The following is a 23,507-nucleotide window of genomic DNA, read 5'->3' as shown; positions in this document are numbered from 1 at the left end:
AGGACACACAGCTCATGCAGCGGCAGTGCCCAGGCTTCAATCCCATGTCCCCACTTCGACTCAGTGTCCCCAAGCTCTTCTGCTTGGATCAATAAATAGTATCGCACAGGGGTGGACAGAAATAACCTAAAACAATATTTCCTCTAGACCTATGGAGTTGAAGTTTCTCCAGCTCTCACTTATAGCGGGGGATAAACCACAAGCCAACTTGTGCTGGCTGTGGCCGGCACACAAGGGTAACTGAAAGTGCTGCCATACAGAATCTTAAAAAAAAAAAAAATCACTCAATGAAATGTAAGTCAGATTGTGCTGATGATGGACTGCCTTTACCATCCATCCTTCTGTAAGGTCTACATACCCTATCCCTTGGTTCCTCTGGCAGCCGCGTTTACCACTGAGATGCTTAGCAATATCTCAATAGTGACCCCAAACAAAAATGACCAAAACAGCATTAATATAAAGATATATTCCATAAAAGAGTTTGGCAGTCAAAGAGAAGCATCACACTTCCGAAAAACACAAGCATTCTTCTTCTCCTAGTCTACAGAGAATTGTAAAAAAAAAAAAAAAAAAAGATAATATCATCATCAACAGCCACCAGTATACACCACACTAGAATGTACACTCCGGCAAGTAAATTAAGGTTGCACTCCATCCCTGAACATGAGAAGTGGTCCGAGCTATGGCAAAGTGTTAGAAAGTAGCCCAGCTAGACAAATGCCCCAGCTATCCCCAGGGAAGTTATTCAGTACTTAAGACTTCATTTCCAAGAGCAGCCCCAGGAAAGCCCTGACAGGAAGGGTGGACCAGTGATCACCGATATCCCATTAGGGGTGGTCACCAGAAACAAAACGCCCGGAGCTTCTGAGCAGCTGCAGCCTGGGGTTGTGGCTAGGCAAGGGGCGTGGTTGCAGAACGGCTGTCTCCGGGGAGAGGCAAATGGCAGGCCAGCCAGCCCTGGGTACATGGCCACAAGAGGAGCCCTGGCCAACAGTTTCAGGCTGGCCATCTTGGGCTGGGGCTCCCTGGGCTTGCAGTGGGGAGGGTCAGGATTCAAATTCTGGGTGACAATTTCAGTAGCACCAAGACCAGAAGACAGGCCACGCTGGGGAGTGGGGGAGTGCTTGTATGTGGGATGCATGGAGGGAGGCTGCAGTATGTGGAGGAGAAAGAGAGGCTGTTGTGGGCTGGTTCTTAAGACACTCAAGGGGACTCAAAGGGTCGGCTTCAGCCATGGACACTATCTAAGGCTGCTCAGAGGAGAATGCTGGAGGAGAGGAAGAGGAAGTGAAATGGTGTGAGAACATTCTTACCCCTATAAATAAACTATTTACACACTTTAAGAAAAGGAGAGCCGGCTCTCAGTGAAGAACCATGCCCACCGCGCCACCGGCGCCATCAGGGCTTAATGCTATCAAGACCAGAGGCAGTTCTGGCGCCAGGAGAATAGCTGGTGGACACAGGGGGACAGTGGACAAGGCACTCCCGTGGCACCAGTCCACGCACTGGCTCAGGCTTACTTCACTTGAACATGGCTGAGGATCCTGCAAACAACCCCTGATATGTGCATGTCCCAGCAGACTGCGCTGGCACTCAGAGGCCCAGCGGGGCCACGTCCGCCTCCCGTTACGGGCAGGCCCCCATGCTGCTTTGCTTGATGGAGAGAGATGCCCTGTCCACGCCTGTGGGTCCCTCTACCCACGGCCCACCCACAGATGTGGATGACCCAAAGCAGATGTCTGGATGCCAGTGGAGAGGGGACCAGGGTGTCCTGCAGACATGCTTGAGCTGCAGGGGGACTGAGTCAAGCTCTCCTGGCAGCCACAGGAGCCCTCTCTGTCTTTCAGAGTCACCACTCCCACATAAAGACACATTCTCTGTCTCTGGATAGACTCCAGAGGGATGCAGTCACAAGTTTGGGCAGGTAACAAGGGGGACCCTTGGTCTTCAGCACCAGCAAGCAGAAACAGAGAGGTCACGTCACGCTGATGCTGAAGATGGGGCACTGGCTCTGGGGGTGTCGGCTCCTCTCCCTCTGGACGTAGGGCTGATGGCAGAGAAAGGCTCTGGCCTCCCAGGGTGGCTCAGCTCGGCTCCCTCAACTCTGCTCCTCAGAAGTGATGGCCGGCCTTCACTGCCTCGATGTCTGAGATCAGCGTCCTTGCCAGGAAGATGCCAAATATCTGAAACCAACACCAGCAGAGTCAGCGGCCATTGCTGGGGCCCAAAGGCAGAGGGCAGGGAGCGGAGGGTGGGGTTGGGAGCTCCCACTGCACGCCTCTCCTCACCCCCCAGCTGCGACTGAGGACGTAGAGACAGCACCGCGGAGCGAGTGGCACAGCACAGCCACCCCTCCCGCAAAAAAAGGGGTCCTGGGGTCTAGTCTGTTACATTCCCAAAGCCTAGAAGAGGCAAACCACAGGCACCACAAGCAAAACAGACACTCTGTCCTGCCTCCAACATGATTAAGTATGTCACAAGCCATGGGGCAGGACACGCCTGTCCCTGGGTTAAACCAAAAATAACAGGGTCACCCTGACTGGTTCTGATTCCCAAAATAATAAATCTTGAATGTTTCCTGTAAACGTCGATTCCATAATAAAACCAAGGCCATCCCCAATTTTGGCTGTGCTAATGTCTGAAGATCCATCCCAACCTTGGTGAGCAGGGAAATCATGAGAGGAGACTGATGTTCTTCTAACGTGAACAGATGAACACGAACTTGGTGACCTCTGGAAATGGCTTTTTTTCCCTTTAAATTCTTGTGTGGTTCTAATTTGACTAGTCAGTCCTTCTGAAGTCTGATTCTTCCCTTGCCTATTTTGCAAATAACTTTTTTCTTTCCTTTTCCAGTTGCTTCCTCCTATTTCTTAGTCTTCCTTGAAGGAGGAAGGCATGTGTGGGTGGCTGGTGGCCCTGGGTCTACCTCAGTCACCCTCTTCAAGGCAAAAACAGAGTCAAACACTTTCTAAATGGTGTTATTTTCCACACAAGAAATGCATCAGTGGACCCAGAAGCTGTGGCTTCTTGGAAGCCCTGAACAGCACTGGAAAGACTCCTGGTTTCTCTGATCACTGAATTCTTGACTTTCTCTGCCAGTTCTTCTCCTAGCAGTCACCAACCAGCCCAGTCATCCCAGGCCTCACTGCCTGCTCAGCCACCAACATCCTCCCACATGTGCAACCTGGTTCAAATGAACAAGCACAGCCTGGGAGAGGAAAAGGATGCCACGAACGGCAGCAGGCCTCAGAGGATGTCTCATGGACAGGGAAGATACCTGACAACTCCAGCCCAGGGGCCAGAGACAGGAGGAGAGGTCCTGGGGCAAGTGCACACACGTGAGCCTCAGGCCACCCTCAGGCCCCAGGTGACCAAGGGTTTCACCTCCCCATCTGCAGCACTTGGTGGCCCACCCCGAGCACACTCCTGACCTACCTCCAGATAGGCAGTGACCCTTCTGCAGCCCATTGGGCCCTCTGGAGAGGGCTGCCACCAGGACCTGTGCAGGGCCACAAGCCCCTCCCAGCCTGCCCCTGCCCAGAGGGCCCCCCTATAGGTAGCATTTATGGAAGCCACCATTCTCCTCCCCAATACACTTACACGCATACACTCTCTCAGCCTTGGACATCCAGTTGAATCCCTTTTTTTCTTCTGCAAGCTTCCTTAATACCATACCCAAACTGGACCCATGCACTCTATGTTAAGGGCCCAATCTCAAATGAGAAAAGGCCACCTGCCAATCCTATAGGCTCCTGGGACACACCTGCAACAGCGAGATGGCGATGAAGACGCCAGCCACAATGTAAATGTTCCGCGGGAGCCAGCTTTCCAGCGCCTGGATGCAGCCTTTCGTGAAGATGGACTCATCCCACTTGCTCTTCAGCTGCAGGAAAACACCACAGGGGTCTGAGCCTTTGGCACACACGATGTCCCCACCCTGATCCCCTAGTGAGCTCTGGCAAGGAGCAGGGCAAAGCAGGGTGGGAACGAGGGATCCAGCAGGCAGGCAAGGAGGACTCTCCAGGAGATGCTCGTCAGCTCCTCTCAGCCTCTGCCCCTCACTGGGCACTGTGCCATCGCACCACCTGTCTGACCAAAGGCTCCCTGGCTGTTTCCTTTCAGGTCTCCAGAGATTTAAAGCCCAACTTTCTCAAGATACCCTTCCCCATCATCCACATCTGGAGAAAGAGAAGGGGCTTGAAGGCTTGGAGGAAAATGTGCCTCTAAAGGGAGAGAAACCTGGAGAAGGGGGTCCAGAGTCTCCTAAGAAGAGAAGAAGGGTGCTTCTCGGAGCAGGCATCCTACCAGTAAGCTCAGCTCCAGGAGACAGAGCCAGCAAGCAACAGTCGCCAGCCAACCAGCTCCCTCCACTGCTAACCCCGGTGGGGTGTCAGTAACCATCCCAGCACACACCCCAGCCCTGCCCACCCCACACAGGGCAATCGGCCCCAGCCCCCTCACACCTATCAGCCTCCTCCATGGCAACATGATGGAGTATTAGCCCCTAACTTTAGAGGTGTTAGGAGCTAAATTGTGTCCTCAAAATCCATACACTGAAGTCCTAACCCCCAGGACCTCAGAAGGTGACTGTATTTGTAGACAGGCTCTTTACAGAGGTAATTATGCTAAAATGAGGCCATCAGGGTGCCCCCTAATCCAATATGAAGAGCATCCTGCTAAGAGGAGGAGATCAGGACACAGACATGCACAGAGGGGAGCCCACGTGAGGACACAGGGAGAGGACAGCCACCTGCAGCCAGGAGAGAGGCCTGGAACAGACCCTTCCATCACAGCCCTCTGAAGGCACCCACCTCACCTCGCCAGCACCTTGATCTTGGACTTCTAGCCTCCAAACTGTGAGAAAATAAATGCCTGCTGTGGCTTAAATTTCTGTCTGTGGTATGTTGTGACAGCAGCCTTAGCAAATTAATATAAGTGGCAAAAAAAAATCATAATTAGGGAAGCTGATGTTGATATAGGTTCTTATCTTAGTCCATTCAGGCAACTAGAATAAAATACTATAGATTAGGTGGCTTATAAACAACAGAAATTTATTTCTCACAGTCCTGGAGGCCGGGAAGTTCAAGATCAGGGCACTGGCAAATTCAGTGTCGGATGAGGGCCCACTTTCTGGTTCATGGATGGCACCCTCTCACTGTGTCTTCACACAGTGGAGTGACAAATAAGCTCTCTGGGCCTCTTACATAAGGACACTCATCCCACTCATAAGGACTCTGCCCTCATGACCCAATCCCCTCCCCAAGACCCCACCTCTTAAATACCATCACATTGGAGTTTAAGTTCCAACATGTGAATTTTGGAGAGACACACACATTCAGTTTACAGCAGTTTCTCCCTGTGAAATGCAGGTCCCTAAAGGAGGACAGTTCCCCAAGCTGTAGGGACACATCCCTCATATCCACGGCTAACAGGTGGGGTCTCTGAAGATTCCTCGAGACTCCTCCCTTTTAGAACAGCAGTCATTCATATCACCAAAGACCACTAGAACAAGGACTGGAGTGGGGTGGGGTCTTCCTTCTCTTTGCATCCAAGAGCACACTCCCCACAGCCTAAAGGAAGTCCTGGAGGACAGAGCCTCGCCCCTGCCCCAGGCCTGCCTCCCTCTTTGTCACCACTGCCTCCACACGGAGGCCAGAACAAGGCACATACACTCCTGCAGCTGTCCCCTTAACGAGAGACGTCTTCTGGGATGCCAAGGAGCCGCCTAAAAATGCAGTCTTTGTCCCTCAAAACTTCCATCCCACCTCTTTAAATGCAGCAACTCCTAGTTGTTGGGACTGCAGCTCACAAGGCTTAGAATCACCATTACTGCTCCCAGGAGTCCTGCTGCCAGCTCAGGAAGCAGTGTGTGTGACCCTGTGCCTATGCTCAGCTTAGGTGGCATCAAGAGCTTCACTGCCGTGAGTTTTCCCACTTCAATTTGCACTTGTGCTAAATCAGAATGTTGAACCACAGGGAATAAAACCTAAAGAACTCTTCAAGTTGTATACATGGGAGTTCTCACCTGAATCCTGACATCATATCCACACTGTGTGTTCACAACTTTTTGCTGCAAGAAAAGCAGAAAAATTAGTTGCTTCTGGTGTCTCAAGAAGCTGGTGGTAAGAGGCTCTAGTAAAGTCACAACCAAACACTAGCAAACATTTGTGCAAATTCCATTACAGCTCATGTCCTTCAATCACGCCACCAACTAATCCTTCAGGCCAGGACAGGGTGGCAAACTTTCTCTGTGAAGGGCTAGAGAGTGAGTACTTCAGACACAGACTCAATTCCGCTTTTGTTGCATGAGAGCCGGCACTGACAATCTGTAAACAAACAGGAATGGCTGTATTTCAAGAAAACTTTATGGACACTGAAATTTGAATTTCATACAATTTTCACGTACCACAAAATATTATTCTTCTTTTGATTTATTTCCAACCATTTAAAAACATCTGAATGCATTCTTAACTCACAGGTCATGGAAAAATAGCAAGCCGGATTTGGCCTGGGGGCCACAGTTTGCTAGGAGGTAAGACCTATACTTGGAGGTAAGAACTATATGTGCTAAAAGCAACACTTACAAGACTGGTACATTTCACAGTCGCAGTGGAGACCTCAGAAGAGCTGTGCAGCTTCAGCAAATCTGAGCCTCTCCTGGGCTGCAGAACTTGCCCATATAATAGTGGTGATGCTCTGCCTTCTCAAAGCCCGTAACCCAGGACCAGGCTTTGCATAACTGCACCGAGAGCTGGCAACTGGCCCAGTTCTACTCAGGCTCAGTTCAGGCAAAATTCAGAGCTCCTTCACAGGTCACCCCAAGAACCCAGCTTCTGGAACCCAAGGACGTTGGCCTTGGATTGGGAATGCCAATAGGTAAAGAAAGGACAGGACAGGCGCAGCGGCCCACACCTGTAATCCCAGCACTTTGGGAGGCTAAGATGGGCAGATCGCTTTGAGCCCAGGAGTTTAAGACCAGCCGGGGCAACATGGTGAAACCCCATCTCTACAAAAAATACAAAAATTAGCCAGGTGTGGTGCTCAAGCCTGTGGTCCCAGCTACTTGGGAGGTTGAGGCTGGAGAATTGCTTGAGCCCCGGGAAGCAGTGGTTGTACAGTGAGCTGAGATCGCACCACTGCACTCCAGCCTGAGTGACAGAGTGAGACACTGTCTCTAAAATAAAACCAAACAACAACAACAACAAAAAAAAACCAGAAAATAATTAGCCTGGTGTGGTGGCGTGCACCTGTAATCCCAGCTACTCAGGAGGCTGAGGCAGGAGAATCGCTTGAACCCAGGAGACAGAGGTTCCAGTGAGCCAAGATCATGCCACTACACTCCAGCCTGGGCGACACAGCAAGACCCTGTCTCAAAAATAAAAGAAAGACAGAAAGAAAGAAAATAATTCTCCACTACTGTTCCCCAGTTAATGATGTGTACCCACAGCCCCCGTGCACTGTTGAGTTCTAGGAATCTGCTCCAGAAAAAGGACAGGGAAGAGGGCTAAGCGGGCCTTATTTCACTCATAGCTCTTGGCCAGCTACAAGTGACAGCCCTCCAGGTAGAAATAATACTGTTTTTCTCCTGCCTCACCCAGAACACCAAGGCCAGGGTGGGTCATGCAAGCAGTGTTCCTAGAATGTACACATATCGGATTTCAGAGCTGAGGCAGCCTTGAGGAGGGTGTGGAGAGAGCACACCTGCTCCTCAGACCTCCATGACAGAGAAGTATCCCAGAGCACTGGAGGAGTCAGGAAAGCTGCTGGGCTTCAGGAAGGGCGGGCTCCCTGTGCCCCAGCACAAGCCAACTCACCGCAGGATCTGGCACGCAGCAGGAGAAGGGGACCCCGCACTTCTCTCGGCTGTAGCTGGCACCGCTGCAATTGAAGTAGACGTTGAGGTCCCAGTCTTCAGGGCCATATGCGCCACAGCACTGGTTCTGCAACCACAAAAGCCAGAACTGTTAGGGGCTCCAAGACAGGGCCATGGCTGCCCAGCATACGGCATCATTCATAGTGATGCCAGGCTAAGTCTGCCGGCATCTACCATGCAGAGAAATCAAGGCCCGCCCCCTACCTCCCATGTGCAGAGATGCTAAGCTGGGAACCCAGGCAGCCCTTTAAGAAGAAAACAGCTAGGCGTAGTAGCTCAGGCCTGTAACCTCAGTGACTCGGGAGGTTGAGGTGGGAGGATGGTTTGAGCCCAGGAGTTGGAAACAAGTCTGGGCAACACAGCAAGACCCCCAACCCCAATCAGAAAGAAAGAAAGGAAAGAGTGAGAGAAAGAGAAAAGGAGAGAAAGAAAAAAGGGGAGAAAAAGAGAGAGAGAAAGAGAGAGAGAGGACCTGCCCTTTTGATGTGTTAAAGAAAATAATAACAAAAAGGAAATGGCAGTGAAGGTATCTCCGGGCCACGGTGCCTCCTCTGTCCAACCCACATGGCTGGCTCAGTGGAGCCCTCTGGCCCCATTGCCAGGCACAACATACCCAGCCCTGGCCCTCCTTAGCAGGGAGCTTGCCCTTCTTCCCAGCCGCCTCAAAGGAGACGCCTCCTTCCAGCCTCCTCAGAGAACAAGAGAGTGGCATCCTCTCCTTTGTGGCCCCCTCGGCACCTTGGTGTGGTCCTCTACTTGCCACAAGAGAACACTTCCTAGTGTGCAGTGTTCTTCCTCCCTGAGAAACTTGCAAGTGAATTCCCCTTTTCACCCCTTTACAAAAAACAGCTGCTAAGTGTCTGCTCCTGAGGAAAAGAGGTCCGATGAAGGTGAAAGGTAACACAATCAAAGCTCTGCCCCACACCTGGGGCCTCTGCCCTCCCCTTCCTCTCATCTGGTGTGGCTACAAAGAAAATCCTTATTTGACTAAAAAGTGTGTAAAATCCAAACACTGAAAGCATCATTGTGAAGTTGACAGTGTCTCTTCCCCTAAAAAACTTTTTTGCATTTGCCCTTACAGCTGACATGGTTATGGCAATAATCACAACAAATGACAACAGTGATTTCTGGTTGGTTATTTTGTTTTGCTTACTTCTCAGGTAAAATTGTCTCCCCCACACCTCCACGGTTCCACTTGCTTTAGTGATTACCTGAAATTTCACTCCAAGGAAGCTCTGTAATTTACTGAATCCCTCCCCTGGGAAGTTTTGTGTTGTTTTGTTTTGTTTAATTTATTTATTTTATCTTTTTTTTGAGACGGAGTCTTGCTCTGTTGACCAGGCTGGACTGCAGTGGCGTGATCTCGGCTCACTGCCAGTTCCGCCTCCCGGGTTCACACCATTCTCCTGCCTCAGCCTCCCGAGTAGCTGGGACTACAGGTGCCCACCACCACGCCCCACTAATTTTTTGTATTTTTAGTAGAGATGGGGTTTCACCATGTTAGCCAGGATGGTCTCGATCTCCTGACCTTGTGATCCACCCGCCTCAGCCTCCCAAAGTGCTGGGATCACAGGCGTGAGCCACCGCGCCCGGCCAGAAGTTTTATTTTTAAAAGAAAAAGAAGTCAATGCAGAAAACTATGTTTTTAAGGCAATGCAGGGATGAACCGCAACCTAGCATGCTGAGACCAGCAAGCCAAGGCTACGTGAAAATGAAAAAAGGACGGTGGCACTGAACAGAAAAGAAAGGAGAGGCATCAAAACATGGCGGGGATTTGGTGACTTTCACAGACTAATACACATTAGTAATAACAATACAGGCAGGGTCTTTGGTCCCATAAATGGGTTTTGCTGGATCCCATAATACATGAAATAAAGGTGAACAAGTTTTGGTTAATAATGAGAGTGAATCATAGATTTTTAATGGTTTCTGATTTATTTTCTTCTCAAAACCAAAGTGTTCCACATGAAAAGTTCTTAAGGAAGCTGGGCTTTCTGTCAGCACACAGATCAAACAAGAGCCTTGCACTGCACAGGCTGACATGGCCAAGGAGTGGGTTCCTCCCCAGGGGGCTGTGACAGCTATGGTCCAAGCCTCCAGGTGCAGCCACACATGAGAGAGATAAGAGGGATGGGGACCAGATGGAGTAAAGGCCACAGCCTGGGACTGCTTAGACAAACCCCTGGGCACATATTCCAGGGAGGTCACATTCCACTAGATCTGACAAAGCTTCCTCCAGGCAGCCCTGGCTTCTTAAACAGGAAGGGGGAAAGGTCACAGGGAGGAAGGGGAAAAGGTCCCGGGGAGGAAGGGGATAGGAATAGCGTCAGACGGTGAGTCATGAGCCGGGGGGAAGAAGCTGTGCCTTACGGTATGCAGCGCCTAAGGAGGATTGCAGCTGGTGTGGCTATTGGGCAGGATTGGAAAGATCTGGGGCCGAAAGAGGAGGGCCGGGCACGTGGGGGTGGGTGGCCTCGGGTGCAGCTGGACTTACCTGCCCAATCCCAATGGGAAAGGGCTGGCCCACCAGGCAACCACAAGCCGGCAAAGTGGAACGGACCAGAGGTGGAGTGGCTTGTTCCACGGCCTCCCTGCTGTCTGCCAAGCTGCAGGCAGACAACCCACAGAGAAGGCCTGATGCCCCTGCTAGACTCAGCTCCAGGCAGCACAGGGAGGTGCATGCTCTATCGGGGGCCCGCTGGGGAGGTGCTTACAGCTTTCTGAAGGGAGTCGATGAGGTTTTGCAGGTCGATATCGTCCCGGTAGGACTTGATGTTGCTCTCGAAGAACTCCCGGAACCGGTCCCTCACCCAGTCCTGGAACAGGAAGGCCAGCACGGCCACAGCCAGCTCCAGGAAGAAGATGAGCACAATGGTGCCACAGAACTGCAGGGGAAGGGGACAGGAGCAGAAGTCACCACCCCACCAGCCTGCACCCACACAGACATAACCCCACCTGACCCAGAACCACCATCCTCAGCAGAGCGTGGGCTCTGCACCTGAGAGTCCCACATCGGGGCCCCAGAACCCCACACTTAGTTAGCTGGGTGACTCTGCACAACTTCGCTTCATCTGTAGAAAGGGGCTATTTATCCCTACCCATGTCACTGCATTGCTGATAACACTCAAATGAGTGAAAAAGTGTGAGAAAGCTCCAAGCCAATGTGTCAATCATTTGCTATGAAGCAGCCCTCCTCCCTGGACAAGGAGGAGACCCTATCACAGGAATGAATGGCTGTCCTACCCCAGCAGTTCCACCTGGACCCTCCAGGGTGGCATCCTGGGGTGTCGGCTCCTTTAGGACAGACACTGTGCCCAAGACACTATCTGATGACTCCCCACTACACACACAAAACCATCGAGTGCCTACGTATCTGTTACCTCACTTTAGGGATGAGGAAACTATGGCTACGTCACGAGGTACATAGCTTGCCTGGGGTCACATAGTTCATGCAGGACATGTGAGTTCCCTGCAGGGCTCTTTACAATTCTGGAAGTGCCAATGTTATCTGTACCAACTCTGCATGAAAGTATATGATCGTCAGCATAAAGACCCCTCCAGAAGCTCAGCTGCCCCAGGCCACAAGCAGTGGTGGCATTCTGCAAGGGGCCAGTGCAGCCACAGGTCCACATCCCATCAGGGCAGACTCCCAGCCTGCAGTCTGTGCTCTCACAGACATTATCACTGGCTATATAAGACACTAAGCAGCTTGCCACAACCGGCAAATTTGGAGTAATCTTTCAAAGTAAGAAAAAGCATACACACGGCCGGGCGCGGTGGCTCACGCCTGTAATCCCAGCACTTTGGGAGGCCGAGGCGAGAGGATCACAAGGTCAGGAGATCGAGACCATCCTGGCTAACACGGTGAAACCCCGTCTCTACTAAAAATACAAAAAAAAATTAGCCGGGCATGGTAGCGGGCGCCTGTAGTCCCAGCTACTCGGGAGGCTGAGGCAGGAGAATGGTGTGAACCCGGGAGGCGGAGCTTGCAGTGAGCCGAGATCACGCTACTGCACTCCAGCCTGGGCAACAGAGCGAGACTCGGTATCAAAAAAAAAAAAAAAGAAAGAAAAGAAAAAGGAAACACACACATGCACACAAGGCCTGCCAAAACGTAATCTCTGTTCATATAAAAGCAAGATGCTAAACATAGCTTTTCTTTTTTTTTTTCCAGAGAAAAAATTAGGACAAAAAGCCCATAGTTTTGCTTTTAAAATTATGTCCAAGAAAAAGAAAGCTTGATCTAATCAAGTCAACAAACAATATACTGCAAAATATGATAATGTGTTTTCCCCACCAGGTGTTATTTAACTGAATAAATCTAAAAATGAATTTGTATCTAAATATAAAACTAAACTCTTAGTAATCTGCAGTTCTGCCAGGAAATTTGGGATTCTGACTTGTACATCCAACAGACTCACACATCCTTGGAGGAGGGAAATGATTTAAGGTTACTTGCAACATCTTTTGATCTTAGCCAGGAAGGGCAAAGGACAGTAGCAGACAAACAATTCTTTTAGAGTTTCTGAAGGAAGATAAAAGGCAAAGGAGCGGGGAGTAGAGCTGGCCTATAGGCAGCTGGCTCCTCCCACCCAGGGCTAAAAACCAGAGGGTACCTAATTCTCCTCCTGGGAGGAACCAGCTTCTCTAGACAGTAGAGTGCAAAGGGCTGCCTCCTGCTCCCAGGCAGGGGCCTAGGGGAGGCTCCTAAGAGCTGCCACCTGCTCTGACCAGGTAACATATAATCCTGCCCAGCAGAGCCTGCACCCCATTGCATCCTATCCCACTCTTGTCTCTGTGGCCACTCACAAAGTTGAGCAAGCAGATATTCTCCCGCAGAGCCCCCACGCAGCCGGCGAACCCCAGGGTGAACATCACCACGCCCACCATCAGGACCAGCACCACAGGGTCGATTCCATGCATCCGGGTCACTTTGGTGAGGTCGGACAGCACACCCTGAAAGAGACAGAGAAAGCAGGGCAGCACTGGCCCAGAAGGGGAGTCAAGGATGCTGCCCTGGGGGATGGAGGTGGTACTGAAAACAGGAACTTGCTTCCCCAGGCTCAGCCCTCTTGTTGACAGCCAGGCCAGAGTCCGGCCCCATCCATGCCCTTAGGGGCCCCTCCGACCAGGCGATCCCTGCCCACCTCAGGTCCCAGAAAGTGTTCCTGGCCTCCACCTACGCTGCGAGTTCCTCCTAGGCAGCCACCAGGCTTCTGCAGCCTGTGGGGTGCCTATTCCAGGCCTGGAGGGAAACGGGGCCCTGTGGCCTGTGGTCAAACTGGTCACCCAGGTGGCTGACCTTGTTAGTCCCCCAATTTGGCACCTAATTAATGAAGAACACTACTCTTCTGAGATGAAAACAGCCTCAATATGAACACTCTTGTAGAAAACACGCCCAAGGGCAGGCCAAAGCAATGCTGTCCATAGAAGTTTCTACACCAATGGAGGTGTTTTAGACTATACCCCCACTGTTTGGCCACAGGTATCGTGGAGCACTTGAAATGTGGCTAATGAGACAGAAGGACTGAATTTTAATTTATATTCAATTTCAATTTAAATATAAACACAGTCACACAATGGGCAGAGCAGTTCCATAGGGTTTGTAAAACGCCAAGGGGGAAGCTAAGCCCTGGAGACTGAGTCATGTAGCATGTTTGCAATTCTGTTTCTTAGATTATGGTTGAACTAAGGGACCGGAGAGACCACAGCCCCCCTTCCAGTCACTGATATCTGTTATAGTTTAACTGCCTCCTTCATTGTTCTTTACTAACTCAGATCAGGTATCATCTAAGACCCAGGGACAATTACATCCTCAGTGTGGAATGTTAAACATACCTTTCCTGAAAGAAAAAGACCGCCTCAACTAATCAGAACATTGTGACTAAGCATCAAGACATACATAGGTGTCTGGGCATGGCGGCTCACGTCTGTAATCCCAGCACTTTGGGAGGCCGAGGAGGGCAGATCACTTGAGGCCAGGAGCTCAAGACCTGCCTGGCCAACATGGCAAAACCCCATCTCTACCTAAAAATACAAAAATTAGCCAGGTATGGTGGCACATGCCTGTAATCCCAGCTATTTGGGAGGGTGAGGCACAAGAATCTCTTGAACCAGGGAGGCGGAGGTTGCAGTGAGCCAAGATCCAGCCACTGCGCTCCGGCCTGGGCAACAGAGTCTCTGTCTGGCTTTGGCTGGATAAATGATCCCAAGCTCCTATACTTCGAACAGGAAAGCTGACTTCCATTCTTTGGAATTTGTGCTTCCTGGGTAGGCCTGTCCTCAACATGTGTACTTGAATAAACTCTCTCTAAACTAGGTCTGGCCTTTTCACTTATTTTAGATCGACAGATTCAAAGGAATTGTAGTAGCCAGCTCCACACTCAGGGCCACACCCAGTTAGGCGGCTGCAGTCCCAGGGGAAGCCACACGGTGGTGCTGTGAGGCACAGATTGAACCTGCTTCTGGGTCACTGGGGCAAAGGGACACCGTACCCCAGCTCTTGCCCTTTAGGGGTTCACAGGCCACTTTGAAGGTGCCCAAACCTGAAGGTGGGCCTTATCCAGTCCCTAAGACCATGGCAGGAAAGCCTGTAGACCTAGGTTCTCCTGCCTCCTCCTGCTGGAAGCAAAGGGAGGTTCCGCTGAAGGAAGAAGGCCTAGGCCCAAGACACTAGAGGAAGCTTTATTCCTGGCTCTTTCTGGCCAGGCCTGCTCCACCTTACTGCTTCCCTCCCCTCCCCTCTTCCCTCCCTGGCCTTTTTCAGCCCTCAACGCCTCCCCAGCACCCCTGCCACAGGGCAACAAGCAGCAGCACAGCCCCACCCTGCCCATATCCAGTCTCATCCCCTTCCTGGAGCCGCAACTGCACCATGTCCTTCCCGACAGTAGGAGCCAGGTCTCCACTCCTCCCCTCTCCTCCTGAGGCTGGGCAAGGAGGCCCAGAAGTGCTTAAAGGCCCACCCCTGCCCCACAGGGCACCCTGGGGGCATGTCACCCAGCCCCGCTCCCTGCTCCCTGCTCTTTCTCATCCTGGAGGATAAGGGCTTCAACAATAAGCATGCCTGTATTCAGGGACCTGCCCGCTTGCTCCCAGAGGCACAGACAGGGTCAGGAAGCTGGATTGCCCAAGCCTGCTCTGGGCACAGCTGCATACAAGAGCTGAGCTCTCCACATCCACAGGGCTCAAAACCCAACCAGCCCAGCCCATACCTCCAGCAGCCAATACTATCATGTGGGCAGAGTACGCAAGAGCTGTGTCTGTAAAGATTGACAACTATACACCTTGACACTGCACAAGAAATGCTTGTTGTCAGGGAACAGATTGGAGGAGGGAAAATGAAGTCCAACGAATCTGGTTTTGGCTGCCTGAAGCTCAGTGTCCTGCGACAGTTACACCTACCTTTTCGCTCCATGCCCACAGCCCGACTCCAAGGAAGACAACTCCAGCCAACTAAGTGGGGCAGAGGAAAGAGACAGAGAAGGAAGTTAGGTTGGAAACCAGCACTGTGAACATGCTTCATAGAGCAAAGTCCACACTGCCAGGTAGGGCATGCTCCTAGCTCACATCCCACATGGCCCCTCAGGCCCTGCAGATGACAGATAACCTGAACCTACCTTCCTGAATATCTGGACAAACTCCTTCAACCTCAGATGACCCTATGCCCCAGGGAAGGAAGAGGAAAAGATCTCAGAGCAGACTCCACCCTGGAGAGACTATGGGTCACAGACATCAGGCTGTGCTGCTTCTTCCCCTTTCTGCAACCCTGAACTCATTTCAGTGCACTATCTGTTGTATACGAAGACATCACCCCTTGGGAGGGCTGACCCAGGTCCCCTCAGAGGTTCCCAACACAGGATGAGACTGCATAGGACCAGGCACCACCACAGGGTGAGGACGGGGGGAAACAGTCCAGCATCTCTGCCACACACCCCAGCTCTCCAGCCCTGGAGATAAGACTCCAGGCACAGATAAGCAGCTATCCAGTGGCCCAGGCCATTCACTGGCCAGGGCTGAGCCTCCCCCCCACTGTTAACTACAATGAGCAGGGGGCGCATCTGTGCTCAGGAAAGGCTGGGCTTTTAGCTAGAGAATGAAAATAGGCTTGCTCTAAGCAATGAGCTCGCCCCAGAGGAGCACCACCCCCAACCCCAACTTCCCACCTGCAGGAACCCATACCCCATGTGCACCACAACAGAAAGGGGCCCACCCAAATACATCACACAGGTTCCTGAACCAGGGAGGGCTTTTCCATATAGAACAAAACACAACGTGGGCTCTGCTAATAAAGCTACCTCCTGTTTTTCTGTGACTACTTTACACCACACTGGCATTTCACTGCCATTTATCACCATCTCACGATAAATAACAGGACCACGCTTCTCTATGACTACCGGTGATCTCAAGACTTGAGCCACTTCTACCTATTTTACTCAATAACTAGCCCCAGGGGCTAGAATGGAAAGAAAGGGCTCAAGGAAAGCCCCAGGAAGTCTCATCCAACCTGAAAGTGATCTGTGATCCAACCTCTTCTGGATCACAGATCACTTTCAGAAAATGCACACATGCCCAGTATTTTGCATGAAATTTTAGAGGGGTCACAGCTTCCCACTGCTGGCTCCCACAATGGTCTGTGAACACTAAGTAAAGAACCCCCACCAAGAACCAATCCCTCCATCTTACAAAAGCAGAGCACTGGGGCCCAGGGAGGGCCAAGACCAAAATGTCAGGCAGTGGGGAGAAGGGCTGAATCACAAGTCTCAGTTCATTCATTCACTCCTCACTCATTCATTCAACAAATATTCACGGAGTACATCCCGAGTGCCAGATACCGTCTCAAGTACTGGATACAGCACCAAGCCAAGGGGGCAGAGCCCTTTCTACCACACCACACCCATTTCCCGCTTCTCAGTCCTCCCCCTGAACTGACTAGCTGGGAAGGGTTTTCCTGATAGAATGCATGACCGCTTCCTTTCCCTCCCCAGGTGTCTTACACTGGCATGCTGAGCAACCTGAAGGTGACTGGTCACCACCTGCCGAATCCTGCAGGCTCCATCCCCACCCATCTTATTCAAGGCCCCCAGGGACCTGCCTCCCTCTTGCCAAAGCTGGAGCCCAAGACTTTTCCTCATGGTATCTGACCTCATTGGTCACAGCTGGTCATTCTCTCCTCCTCCAACCACTCCACTGACACACCCTGCTTCGGGGACCCCAAGCATATGCCCCTGACTGCCTTCCTCCCTGCTCTTCCTCCTCCTCCTCCTTCAGACCCCTCTAGACGCTGGTGGGCCTCACTCACAGTCCTAGCTCCTTCACCCTGCCCTGAGCCCTCTCGATGATCTCATAATTCACAAGGCTTAAATACCATCTAAACACTGCTGAGCGACACACTCAGATGTCCAGTCCTGGCCATGCCCCCAGTCAAATACCCTAATGTCTACTTTACTTGTCCTCCTAAGACAGCTAACGATATTTTACTCTTACTGTGCCCTACTACGCAGCCTTGGTCCCCCAACCCCAACCCAGCTCCCCCCAACTCTTTTCCGTCTCATTCAGTGGCACCACCGTCCACCCAGCAAGTGTAAGAGAGAAAACCCAGACCCCAGGCTTGGTGCCTTCTTTCTCTTTTGCCCTACACTCAACCCAGAGGACCCTCTGCTGGTTCTGCCTCCAAATACACAGTGCATTCGACCAGCTTTCCTCCAGTGTCTCTGCTCCCACCCGCCCCGGCTCCACCCACTCGAGTCTGGATCCCACGGGGCTCCTCACTGGTCCAAGCAACGAGACTGACCCTTCAAAAATACAGAGCTGGGAACTCCCCTCCTCGAAACTCTGCAGTGACTTCCCACGCAGACCTAGAAGAAAATGCACGTTCTCTCCCATGGCCCCCAAGGGCCTCTGCAGCCAGGCTTCACACACATCTCCCACGGCATCTCCTTCCCACCTCCCTGCTCCAATGCCACTCCCTGGGCCACCCTGACATTCTTCTGTTTCTTGAAGTCATCAAAATCACCCCTGCCTCAGAGCCTGGACACTGTTCCCTCAGCCGGGAATGCTCTTCCTCCATATCCATTCCTGGCTCCTCCCTCACTGCGTTCAAGGCCTCCTTTTACCACCCTGAGTGGAACTGCTCCCCATCCTCCATGTGTGACCTCCTCTGTTGATTTTCTTCGCGGCACTGATACCAGACCACAGGGGCTGTCTCTCTATTGTGTCTCCCCAGCTAAGCCCTTCTGAGGCCAGAGATGTTACCTGTTTTGTTCAGAGTTGCAGCCCAACAACGAGGAGGGCTTGGCCCTCAGTAGGCACAGAGCAGGCATGAGTGACTCCCCAGGATTCAAGACCAGGACAGTGCTTGCCTGGGCCCTTCTAGCTACCCCCAGGCACACTTCTGGGTGTGATTCAATCCAAAGGCATTCAGAGCAAATGTGGGCCAAGAAAAGCTTAGCCTGGCCCAGGTGCATGGGTCAGGCTCTATACAGGGGCATTTGCCTATGGTCAGAGCAGAACAAGCCCAGAGGCCGATGCCCCATCCAGCATTCCCAACAGACATTCCAGCCCCTGCCTAACAGCTTTCCATGACAGTCCGCTCATCCTGTGGGGCCACATGGGACAGGTGAGAAAAGTCTACCTTAAGGACACTCAACAAAACCACTGCTGGAGCTCCCCTCTCTCCTCCACACTGCACTTCACAGCTCACCCCTTCTCTCACCTTGACTACTAAGTCTGACTTCTAAGGGTATTGTTTCCCACATTAATACCAGCCTCAGGCTGAGAACAGTGGCTCACAGCAATTTGGGAGGCTGAGGCAGGAGGACTGCTTGAGCCCAGGAGTTCAAGACCAGCCTGGGCAACATAGCAAGACCCCCATCTCTTTATAAAAAAAAAAAGGTTTTCTAAAAAAATTAGCTGTAAAAAAAAATGCCTGTATTCCCAGCTACCAGGGAGGCCGAGGTGGGAGGACTGCTTGAACTTGGGAGGTCAAGGCTGCAGTAAGCTGAGATTGCACCACTGCACTCCAGCCTGGGTGGTGACAGAGTAAGACCAGGTCTCCCAAAAAAAAGAAAAAAACAAAAACAGCGTCAGTTCCATCTATATTAATAGGTTTCTGTGAATTCACGCTGAGGTGCTGTTTTAGTTGTTTTGTTCTCCTAGGTGACTAAATAGTGACTAAATAGATACAATAGGAAGAGGTGACTGGTTTCACAAAAGGAATTTTGGTCTGCACAAGTTCTCAAAAAAGACCCTCAACCTCAAGAGCAGTTCATATCCCCACCCTCAGGGGCACAGTGCCCATGCAAAGGTAGGCCTGCTCCTGCTCACCTCTGTTCCAATCGCCCCTTCCCCAAACGCAGGGCCGCTGTAGGGCCGCTTACCGCTCTGCATATGGCCCACAGACCACACCCTCCCTCGCTTGCTGTTCTTCTCAAGGCCCCCAGGGAAAGCCCTGGCTGACCCTCTGTTTGCTGGGGAAGCCAGCTCCCCACCACTGCGTGCAGTTCTCCTTCTCTCAGCTCTAAGAATAAGGACTTGGCCGGGCGTGGTAGCTCATGCCTGAAATCCCAGCACTTTGGGAGGCCGAGTGCTGGGAGGCCCAGCACTTTGGGAGGCGGATCACCCGAGGTCAAGAGTTTGAGACCGGCCTCACCGACATGGAGAAACCCCATCTCTACTAAAAATACAAAATTAGCCGAGCGTGGTGGCATATGCCTATAATCCCAGCTACTCAGGAGGCTGAGGCAGGAGAATCACTTGAACCTGGGAGGTGGAGGTTGCGGTGAGCCAAGATCACGCCATTGCACTCCAGCCTGGGCAGCAAGAGCAAAACTTCATCTCAAAAAAAAAAAAAAAAAAAAAGAATAAGGCCTTGTGTTGTTTTCCATTCTGTTTTAAAGGAAGAACTAAAGTTAACTCACACCGGAAAGACAGGAACTTGGGGATCACATGTCAGATCATGGGTTCAATGAACAGTGGCCCAGGGCAGGAACTCTGAGTACCAACAAACCTGGTTTCAGAGACCAGGAGACTGAGGGAGGACTAGACAGGGGAAGTGACCTGCCTGAGAGGTCACATAACAGTCCCATGAATGAACCGGGTCATTGGCCCGCTTCACCCCACGGAACCCTTCCCTGGAACTCTGCAGCAGATGGTCCATGGGGCCAGGCCGGGTAAGCCCTGGCTGCTGTGAGCCCTGGCTGCCAATCTTCTGGGAGTGAGGGTTCAGCTGAGTGCCCTCCAGCCTCAAGTGACCTTCTTTGTCTCCCTCCTATGACCTAATTGAATTACCTACTGAAAAACGGGGCCCAGCTCCGGCCCAGCTTGAGGAGAGGCCAGCCTTCTCTGCTGGACCAGCGAGCACCTAGACTGCTATGGTCACTGTGAATAGCTGCCCTTTCCTGGGAGCTGTGCGCTGCATTAAATACTTAATGGACCTAAGGCTATCCCTCCATATCCCATAACTCTGGCTCAATTACCCTCATTTTTCAGATGGGAAAGCTCAAATGTAGAGCAATTTGGTCCTTTGCCCAAGGTCACACGGCTAGCTGGTGGCAGACTTAAGAACCAAACCTGGATGCCTCTGACCCTGGCAACACAGTATCTTACCACCCACAGAGCAGCTGCGTTCCACACAGGGGCACTCACACAAGGGCCCAGTGATGTAGGAATTCCACAGGGGGGCTTTGGGGTTGTGCAGCTCTACAGCCAAATGACCCACACTGTCAGGTAGTGAGACCACGCTGTGTCCCAACCAGGGCCGGTGGACAAGGCAGCAGGGCCTCTTTGTGGGTCACTGTGAAGATTAAATATTGACCTTTCACCTTAGGCAAATGACCCTGCGAAAGGCAGGAGGTCCTCTTGGGGCACTCTGGGCTGGTCCAGCCAGAGTCCAGACACAAGAAATCCACTTACCACATGAGCAAGCACGTGGTACTTTACTCAAGCACAATCAAGTCACAAAGGAAGTGACACCCGGCCAGGCCCTGCTGAACTGGAGGAGAAAGATGCAGCTCCAAGCAGGTCAAAGGCAGCCTCTCACCCATGATTTAATGGCCTTGGCTCCTTGCAAGATTTCATTTAAGCGTGTATAAAAGTACTTGGCAACTCCTGCAGGCCCCAGAGGCCTTTCCTCAGCAAGATCAAGGCGAATCACCAGCAGCAGGCGATGCTCTCAGGCTCTGCCCTGCTGGCCTCCGGGTCTTGCACAATCCACACGCTGACTCAGGCTGACATTCACGGAGCCTCTTCCCCTGAACAAAGCCAGCCCTGGGTCCAGTCTCTGCTTTGTAGCTACCTAGTGACAGGGCCTCATGCGAGTCCAAGACCTTCTCTGAGCCTATGTTCTCTACAAAACAGGGATTATCTTTCCTAGGTCACAGGAAGGTTGTAAAGATTGAAGGAAGATCCTACGTGACATGCTTACTCCAGGCACAGAGCCAGTCTCAAGGTGGCCATGCCCTCCTGCACGGCAGACAGAGCAGAGATGTGAGGGGCGTTCAAGGATATGCCACAAGCATCTGCTGTCCTGAAGACACTGAGTCTCCTTCTCTTGACAATGGTGTTCTGTACCCCACCCCCAATTACTTCCAGCACCAGCTTCTGTCCTAAGACCAAGTCCTTTCCAGAGGCACCTGTTTTACTGGGCTTCTGGAGACAACAGTGAAGCAGAGCTTAGGGAAATACGGCCTTCTGGAGGCTTTTCAAGTGAGGTAGGAAAGGATGATGGAAAGAAAACAGCAGGGAGTGGAGGAAGCCAGGACTGAGTCTCAGCTTTGTCCCTAACTCACAGAGTCAGGGTCTCGAGGAAGCCATCCCTCTCCTGGGCCTCAGTCTGTCAATCAGCAAAATAAGCAGCAAGGACCCATGCATCTCCCACTGGCTGAGTTTTGCCATTATAAATTACACCAGACGGAAACCCCAGGGTCCTGGTACTCTCCAGAATAAGAAATCCTGAATCCAGGCCTGGGGCATTCAGGAAACAACAGAGATACTTGTGGCCACTTGAAATGCTGACGATTCAATAGAATTTGAAGCCAAAAAGGACCAGAGGGTGCAGACCCCAGACCCAACCTGGCCCTGAGAGCCCAGTGGGCCAAGGGAGGAGCTGCAGTTATCTGTCCTGTGTTGAAAGTCTGAACCAAGCCACTTGTCAGTGGGAGTTCAGAAGGTCTGGGAGCCAGAAGGGATGCTAGGGCTCGGCTTCCTTATGACAGAAGGAAACAGAGCCCAGAGCAGGAGGTGCCTTGCATGGGGTCACATAGCTATCACACCCCAGCTTTTCCTCCTGCCGGAAGGGTGGTTCTGAGAAAAGGCAACACATGTGCCCTCCCAGCAGAGCCAGCAAACCCATGTGAGGGCCCCAGTGTGGGGAAGGACTGTGCAGAGGGCTCCAGGGGCAGCTTCCACAGCTGTCTCTGTGTTGCCAGATAACAGAGAGTTGACCCCCACTGAGCCCCGCCCAGGAACCTGAGTCAAGGCCCTGGAAACGAAGGCAGGCGGAGGGAGCACAGCCATTCAAGGGAGGTGACAGGCAGTACCCCCAGGAGAGAGGGAACCCCCCAACCTAACTTTGGCACAGTTCACAGTGATTAAAGGTGGGTAGAAAATCAAGATACTAAGGCAGTGGTCAGCATCTCTGTAAAGGGCCAAATAGTAAATATTTTCAGCTTTGTGTGCTGGATGATCCCCGTAGCAATTACTCAACTCTGCTGTTATAATGGGAAAGCAGCCATAGATAATACATAAATGAATGGGTGTGGCTGTGTTCCAATAAAATTGTATGTGTAAAAACAGGCGGAAGGCCAGGTTTGGCCTGCAAGCCATAGTCTGAAAAGCTCAGCTCTAAACTATCACACTAAAACCATCTGGACCTGGAGAGGAAAGATGGGATTTCATCCTGCTCAGCCACACAAAGCCTGGGATACCCTATACTCAGGTCTCCAACACTGGTATGTTTTTATATCACTGTAACAGGTCTTAATAGCCTAAAACTGTAAATAACACAAATGATATATCCCCACAATAGAATATTACACAACAAGAATAAATGATCTACAACTACGTATAACTGCATGAATGAATCTCACATATGATATTAAATGAAAGATGTCAGACACAAAAGACTTAATACTGTTAGGGAAGAATACTTAGTAGAAAAACTATAACTAATATCCAATCAAAAGTTACTAGATAGGCAAGAAAAGGAAAGAAGTGAGCTATAAGAGAAAAAATTCAGTAAATAGAAGACACAAGAATGATGAAGAAGATGAAATCCCAACAACTTCAAAACAAGTATTGCAAATATGTTCAGGAATTTAAAGGAAAATATAAATAAGATAAGGAAAGAAATTGGAGACATAAAAAATACCTAAATGTAACGACTAGAAATAGAAACTATAATATTAGAATTGAAGACTTCACTAGATGGGTTTAACAGCCAATGAGACACTATGGAAGAAAAGATCAGTAAAGCTGAAGACAAAGCTATGGAAACTAAAGGAGAACGGTAAAACACTCAACAAAATAAAAAACTAAACCGAGCCTCTGCAACCTAGATAAACAATGTCCTAGGGAAATGGGACAGGGAAGGGGAGAAAAAGGGTGTGCATTTGAAAACATAATGGCTAAAATATTCTAA

General features: G+C 51.2%; 1 protein-coding gene across 9 annotated transcripts in view; it reads right to left on the bottom strand.

The window, feature by feature from the left end:
- Positions 1-451: 451 nt before the first annotated feature.
- Positions 452-23,507, bottom strand: part of TSPAN14 (tetraspanin 14) — a 65,211-nt gene continuing 42,155 nt past the window's right edge. For 7 of the 9 annotated variants that reach the window (XM_034930995.3, XM_057298941.2, XM_057298943.2 and 4 more), the window contains 7 exons: positions 15,275-15,325; positions 12,683-12,829; positions 10,588-10,758; positions 7,815-7,940; positions 6,026-6,070; positions 3,764-3,883; positions 452-2,183 (listed from right to left, as the gene is read on the bottom strand). In XM_034930995.3, coding sequence (XP_034786886.1) covers positions 2,112-2,183; positions 3,764-3,883; positions 6,026-6,070; positions 7,815-7,940; positions 10,588-10,758; positions 12,683-12,829; positions 15,275-15,325 — 732 coding nt within the window. In that variant the 3' untranslated portion in view covers positions 452-2,111. Of the gene's footprint in view, positions 2,184-3,763; positions 3,884-6,025; positions 6,071-6,115; positions 7,366-7,814; positions 7,941-10,587; positions 10,759-12,682; positions 12,830-15,274; positions 15,326-23,507 lie in introns of those variants that run through there. The other 2 variants (XM_063607482.1, XM_055093076.2) reach the window with 2 other exon arrangements.

This window comes from Pan paniscus, chromosome 8 (genome assembly GCF_029289425.2).
Source record: "Pan paniscus chromosome 8, NHGRI_mPanPan1-v2.0_pri, whole genome shotgun sequence".
NCBI lineage: Eukaryota > Metazoa > Chordata > Mammalia > Primates > Hominidae > Pan > Pan paniscus.
This window is presented reverse-complemented; position numbering and strand designations above follow the sequence as displayed.